At 33.2% G+C, this 7,355-nt stretch overlaps 1 protein-coding gene across 2 annotated transcripts; it reads right to left on the reverse strand.

Annotated features, from left to right (window-relative positions):
• Positions 1 to 577: 577 nt before the first annotated feature.
• Positions 578 to 7,135, reverse strand: LOC111502051 (solute carrier family 35 member F2). Of its 2 annotated transcripts, XM_074184942.1 has the most exons (8): positions 6,884 to 7,135; positions 6,524 to 6,827; positions 6,318 to 6,471; positions 5,271 to 5,427; positions 3,873 to 4,077; positions 3,693 to 3,817; positions 1,286 to 1,495; positions 578 to 607 (listed from the first exon to the last, which is right to left on the reverse strand). In XM_074184942.1, the coding sequence occupies exons 1-7, from the start codon at positions 6,943 to 6,945 to the stop codon at positions 1,309 to 1,311; spliced, it is 1,194 nt and encodes a 397-aa protein (XP_074041043.1). In that variant the 5' UTR covers positions 6,946 to 7,135; the 3' UTR covers positions 578 to 607; positions 1,286 to 1,308. The 2 variants fall into 2 exon arrangements, with proteins under 2 accessions (XP_074041043.1, XP_023011785.2); XM_023156017.2 differs by lacking the exon at positions 578 to 607 and having other exon boundaries at positions 731 to 1,495.
• Between the last annotated feature and the right edge of the window lie 220 nt (positions 7,136 to 7,355).

Consider the following 7,355-nt stretch of genomic DNA (forward strand, 5'->3'; position numbering starts at 1 on the left):
CAATTCATTTTGAATGTGTGCAATTTTCAATTAGATTGGCATTTGCGATGACTATTAATGAGTCGCAAGGTCAAACAATGTCTCTCAATGCTCTCAAGTGGGCCAACCATCCACTTTGTGGACGATTGCCGGGTCAGCTAGTTCTTCTATAGACTTTCATAAAAATAATCAGAATGTTGACGTCACACACGAAATAAAAATTGCAAGAAGAACCTACAAACATGATTATAAATGAAAAGAAAGAACTCTTTTCAAGTAACATAGAACAATAAGCAAATGAAACTACTCTGTCCTAAGCAACAGAGTGGTCCAAAACATTATAATGCATAGTACAGGTGATCTCCCAAACAAGGCTGCTTGTACAGAGTCGCACTAAGGAACCACCGATTTTTTTTTTCAATAAAATGCGGCTGCAGTTGAATATGATTGGCCAGCGTAAGGAAGCTTGTTTATTTTACTAAACAGATGCAAATGTGCGTGGTGATCATGCTTTATACACGCATCTATCTTTGTTTGGGTTGCTTCGTTTGTTGGATGGATATAGTTTAGGATCATTTGGCAGATTATCAGGCAGCTTAAAACTCTTCGCAGGATGCTTGCTTTTCATCTGAGGAATTCAACGACTATTTTGTGAACTTGACAGTAATTTTTGAGAAGTATGGTCAGGTAAAATTTTGATTGTTGTTCGGGGATAGAGCGATTAGATTTTTGTATAAATCAAAATCGGTAATGTAATACAATATTATATTCGTACTAGTGTAAAATATTACAGAGTTGTAACAGTATTGTTCACTATAACTACTTCAGAAGTGTGAATTATTAAAAGTAGAAAACCTACTGTGCTTCTTTCTTTTGGGGAAAGTATAAATTGTAGAAAATTCAAAATTTCATGATAACGATATATAAGTAGGCCTCTGTATTTAGATTTGTAGGTTTCCAGAATTGGGTGAAATATGAATTCAAAAAAACAATTTATCAATGGTAGAGAAAACTCTTGTGATCTGAAATATACAAAGAGTTGAGTAGCAAGTCACTTTATGAAGTACTGTAAATTTGGCACTATAATAATCTTACATCTGTGATATTTTAAGTTTCCTATATTGCTTTTAAATTTAAAAATTATGGCTCACATACTTGAAAAAACAAATACAGAAATTCAGATAGATGTGAATTAAAAATCTTTCCACTGCGCTTTTCTAACGCTTCATTCACACTTCAGCTTGTAGAGAAATTGAAATCGTTTCTCTGTATCACAGAAAACAAAAAATTCGTTGGGGAAACTTACATTAAAAGTCGTCTACAAAATGCTTAGGCGCTAGTTGTATGAGTATTGAGTACATCGTGACTGCCATAAAACGAAGTGAAGGTTGTATTTGTACTGTGACTCAGGGGAAAGGTGTCATTGCTATTCAAGGTGCCGAACGCTGAAAGTATTTCATTTGGGGTGTGCTCCGGACTGTCGGTTATCATGTGTTCTGGAAGTTGGCACTCTGATCTAGAAAAATAGAAAACTTCATGTAGTTAGACACCTTATTGTTATGAAACTCATTACATAAAAGTTTATTGAACTACAAAGAAAATTAGACCGTATTTGTTTCGCAATTCTACAAAAAATTGTTGGGGAAGGAAGTTTTTGGCTTTCTACTTCTCCATATCTATACAAAAAAATATGGAAATCTTCCAAAGAGAGAAAGCTAATAATTTCAAAATAAAGTATAAAGGTGTGTAGATTATGTAAAGAAGTATATTTCAGACACAAACTGGATAAAAAGGCCCCCTACTTTCAACTGAACTTTGTGCAATTATAAAATTTGGTTTCAGAAAGCACATATTCGATTTTGTAGGGCAGAAAACTTTGGCAACATTTATTTTCAAGTTAGAACTTGGCAGATCTAGCCCTGTCTCTGAATATTGGATGCGCAGTAAATCAGCCGGTGGAGTGAGGCGAGGTCTTACTAACATTGAGGAACTCGTGTAGTCAACATCGTGTTAGTACAGTAAACGAAAAATCATTATGCGTGGATCAGAGATGACGCGCGGATCAGAGATGAAAAAAGTAGGAAATTGTGAGGAATTTGATTTAGCAATTTTACGCAGCTGCATAATTGATTACCATATCAAAGAGAAACTTATTCCTATGCGGACCTATAGAGAAAAATATCGACATATTATTTATATGGATGAAACATATATTCACGCTACAGATACACACCAAAAAGGTTGCAGTGATCATACCATGGATGAAGATGGTAATCTAGCCAGAATAATAATAATAATAATCTTTATTGAAATAGGTAATCCTAATCTACATTCACAAAGTATAATCTTATATATAATAATTAGCAGCTCCTTCGATAGTATTAATATATTTGTTTTGTTTTAAATTTAAACGTACACACTAGGTATTTACATTTCGAGTTATATTTTCCATTGTTTTGCTAAAAAAAAACCATTCAAGTACAGCCAAATACCATAATAATCATATACAATCCTACATATGAACCAATAAGAATGCTATCCCAATATACACTTATAGCCCGAAAGAAAATACATATATTGATACCATTCACCTACAGCCAAATACCACAATAATCATATACAAACATACATATGAAACCAATAAGTTATGCTATCCCACTACCCACTATACACTCATATCCCGTAAGAAGATACATATATTAATACTCGTAATAATCAAAACACTACTTGATGAAAACCATATATCTACAGTAGGGGAAACATCATATTATTATATTAAGACAATCAATCCTCGAAAATATATGAATTGTATCTATGTATATAGTGGTATGTTATTATCGATATTGCAAGCAATGTGTGTAAGATTATCTGCCTGCTGCCTTTCATAATCATTTCAAGTAATTATGCATTTAATTATCTATCAATTATCGTTTGTAAGTTCATCCATTTTCTCTTAATTCACTCATCTCTAATGAGAATGCACGAAAAAAAGAACTAGGGTTCCTGTCCCCTACTGATATATGTGTAGTTGTCAACACTTGCCGATTTATTTAGGCCAAAATTCTTCTCCCGATTGTACATTCTGATAAACGTTGGCAATGGACAGTAAGTCCACTCCCACTACTTTCATTCATAAATTCACAAAGTTCTCGTTGACCTCGAAACGAAGTGCGGAGCCAATTTCGTTCTTATACCATAGGCGTGCGCTCATATAATAATGTCTTTTTCACATCTACCATTTTCCAATCACTTAATAATAAAACAAACAAAAACAACAATAACCAAGTACGAAAACTAAAAACAACAGCGAATAAACTAAACACAATATCAATTTTCGACCGTTTATTATAACTAATCCGATGCCTACCGTCGAATCCTTCGATACTACAGCACTGAACGCATTGGATGAGAATCTCATCCTAAGAGCGGATGAAAGTCCCCGGCAACTCGGGTGGATCACATGGTAAGAGAGCCTACTGGTTATTATATTATTCTACTGTTCAGTAACCATCTCTCTTTATCGTTCACGCATCTGAGAAGCACAGCTAGATTTGCTAAGCTTTACTTACTTTTACCATTCACTGATAACCATATATAATATTTTGTGGTGAAAAATGTGTATCTGATAATTAAATGGGAAGTTACTTATTCATTGCAGAGTGATACCTTCAGTCACATGATTGGAAATATATTATGAAAATATTGTTTCTTACCTGGTGGAGTTGTTGAGTTCACCAGCTGAAGGCATATTTCGAGATGCCACCGGTGTATGCTTAATTGCATAAATGTATACTCCAGTCATCGCCAGGGTATATGATAAAAAATATAAGGCGTGAAACTAAAAAAAAAATATTTAGTAAAATACCAACTCCTATTTAACAGTGAGCGTTTACCTTATAGTTAAATAGTACTATTCCTACGATGAGAGTATAAAAATTTCCCGAGAGAAGTGACAAGTGCAAGGCTGTCGTGCCCATATTCAGTAAAAATACTGAAGAAAATGTACAAAACATGAATTGACATGCCGAAAAAGAACTTAACAGGGCGCTAGAATTCCTCCATGTCGAGGAGATCAGGGTTTGCTTTTCCAAAACCAACCTGAAATGAATTTTACACCTGTAAACTTGCATAGAGTTGGTCCTCAAATGCTTCAAACATTTTCATTATAAACCTGAATAAGCCCAGATTTTGTATAAAGGAACAAATGGTGTATATATGGAATACATTTCATCATTGAATATTCAATCAGCTGTGCTATTTACAATAACTGAGCATCAAAAAACTCAAATGAGGACCTGTATTTTCATCAAATGGACATGCCACCGCAAAAAATGAGATTGATGTTCGCAATTCGCCCAGCTTAAGACTACATTTCATAATAACATTCAATATTACACCCAGTTCATGGAACATATTACATAGTGCCCTCTAGTGTCGGGTAGAAACACTATTAGCGGGCTTGCTAGTTGTAGTTCTCAAGTGGATATGCGGAATCTTTGTATAGAGGCTGATTCATTTCTGACATCATTTGTTGAAAATCGTCTACAAAACATATTCATGCATGTTATGTGGTTCTTAATATAACATGCATTATATATTGTTCATCATAAACTTGTAAACAAAACATATTTTGAGTTGAGATCTATTGAAGTGGCTAATTTTGAAAAAAAGAGTCACCTGATACTAGATATCAAGTCTTCATATTGATATTAAATTATTTCACCTCTCTGCTTTTATACAGTGATTGTCTTTCCAGCATAAATGAGAAGAATCACTTTTGGATTGAACAAATCGAACTTTAGATAGAAAAACAAAATGATGTGAATATTTCAGGAACTGAACTTTTATTTTGGAAACCATATTTTTGATTAATTTTTGTGCTGTGGTATGGAAGTTTGCAAAAAAAGTGAAAAAAAAGTATTTCTGACTAGGCATAGAAGAAGAACTCTATCTGTATCATGGTTTTGTAACAAAAATAATACATTTTTAAATATGGTAAACCAAATATACTTTTACACTCGTTTGCAAATTGGACATACATATGAATTTAAAATGATCTAATGAATTAATCACAATATTGAATACAATACTGTATACAATATACAATATTGCATAGAAAATTCAGTATAAACATTAATTTTCCAGGTATATTCACAGAACGCTATCTAATATCTGAATTTCATAAAAAATCAAAACCCAAGCTGATTGATATAAAAAATGAATGGCTAAAATGAGGTTACATTGAGGCACTACTTATATAATTATATATCTTGTTGAAAAAAAATACTCACATTTGTAAACCACTCACGATACTACCAAAAAGACCAAGAAGTCCCAAATATTCAACAATATCTGTGTGTTTCACAGACAATTCCTGTAGCACAGTCACAATAGCAAACAATACTGCACCGCCAAGGCATAGCATGTCCCCTACTAACTGATTTGTACCTGAAATTAAAAAATAATCAAATGTTTTGAAATGTGTGGAAAAACCTGTTTTTGAGTAAATAATTAAGGTGAATTCTCATATAACACAAGACACACTGGGGAGACTGAAGTATTAGATCCATTTAGGTTTTTATGTCCATGAAACAATCAAAGACGTTCACTGCATACATTTTATAACATTTGGAAATGTTAATAATCAGTCTATATATTTTACTGGGTATCTTCTGAAATGTACCAAATATATACTTTTTAATATGTTTGGAAATGTGTTTTACGACATAACGTTGTATTTGAATGGGTTTATTTGAAATGCAACTCTTGCCTTGCTCCTTATCACGTTTATTACATAATCTTATGTTACTGCCTTCACTCACCAAAAGACTCACAGAGAATACAATCAAAAATGAAAAGGGGATTTTTCTTTGAAACCTCTCAAATATCAAATATTTCAATAAAACTTATCATTTCATTGCATAGAATACAATTTTTGTAATAATATACAGGGTTTCTTGAAATAATATGCAATATTTCAGAATTTTGGAGTTTTTCAAAATTCATCACCCTATATTTCGAAAACACTGCATTTCACAGAAAATTCCATCTAAAAAATAATGATGAATTTTCGAGAATATGTATTATCATATGGAAATCATTTTCATGAACACTCAGTGTAATAACTATAATAATTTTCTTACTGCATGTTTTTTTTGGAAAACTATATCAAAACTTTCATTTATTATGCATCCTGGGCCAAGAGCAGTATTTTCCCCATAAATTCCGTTTCAAGCAGATACAGTATAGAATAAAAACAAATATAAGTCCATTTCGTACATCTGAAAGACGTTCTTGTGCTATATGCGAATGTGACTCAACATTTTACTATATTTTACCATCAGTCTTTGAATCATTAATATTGGCCCAAACTAAGCACCCAACTCCCATCAGAGATACCGACACAGCTATGATGTGCACCATACGATAACGAACTCCAAGTACCAGACAACTCAACGCTAGTGCTACAGGAATAGCTACGCAGCCAAGTAGCTACAAAAACATAAAGACTATATTATGTGGATAAAACAAATAAAGTACAAACCTGTATACTCGTTAGTGTAGTGTACTGATGTGCTGTACTCATCAGAGTGTTAGCTTGTACATCTATAACACACAGCAGAAGATATCGCCAGCCTCTCGCTTTTATAATTGATATTAACCCCTTGTCACCTCTTCGAAATGCTAACCAGCTGGTATAAATGGCACAGAGAAACATGTAATGTGGGAACGACTGGCCTGAAGGTAAAACACTGGTTTTGGTTGAATTTATGTAATGGGATAGTGTATTCAGAGCACAGAGAACCAATGACAGAAACTGACCCAGAATTATGTTCTGCCAAACTCTCCTAAAACAAACAAAACATTCCAACTGGGGTTGTATAGACAAGTGTTTACAACTTACCATTTTCCTAGCTCTGATAGATTATTTCCTATTTTGTCGCAAAAATCAAGGGCATCTCCCATGGTTTATTGACCAAACCATTAAAATTTTAAATATTCAACTTCGAATTCAATGATACAGAAGGGCGGGGCACCCTTTAAAACTAACAAAACCACCCTTATTTTGAAAATTGTGCGCAAGTGATATTCTCATTTCCATATAGATTTCTGTATGAACTGTCAAAATGGTAGTGCCATCTGTGTTTGCGTAGAAGAAAACGGCTGCTGTGTTTGCAGCAGTTATAATATAATTCTATATACAAAGATAATATGTATTGTCGACATCTTTCTATGCATCCTAATCAGCATTGATTGAAGAGAAATTCTCAACATTTTTAATGGTAATATAATGTATCATTTCCATTCAGTGTATAATCGGAAATCAATAGTTTTGCGAAGCTTCAAACGTCAAAATCAAGGACAGCAGTTACTAT

Source organism: Leptinotarsa decemlineata, unplaced genomic scaffold, assembly GCF_025532065.1.
Source record: "Leptinotarsa decemlineata unplaced genomic scaffold, Ldec_3_MD MMD2_tig00026361_RagTag_RagTag, whole genome shotgun sequence".
In the NCBI taxonomy this organism is placed as follows: Eukaryota; Metazoa; Arthropoda; class Insecta; order Coleoptera; family Chrysomelidae; genus Leptinotarsa; species Leptinotarsa decemlineata.

Bases quoted from the DNA above. Each gene is read 5' to 3' on its own strand.
- LOC111502051 (XM_074184942.1), bottom strand. From the start codon at position 6,945: ATGGGAGATGCCCTTGATTTTTGCGACAAAATAGGAAATAATCTATCA. The intron at 3,818-3,872 runs GTAAACGCTCAC...TTTTTTTTTTAG, and splicing joins TAGTACTATTTAACTATAAG to TTTCACGCCTTATATTTTTT. The intron at 1,496-3,692 runs GTAAGAAACAAT...CTATTTTTCTAG, and splicing joins GAACTCAACAACTCCACCAG to ATCAGAGTGCCAACTTCCAG.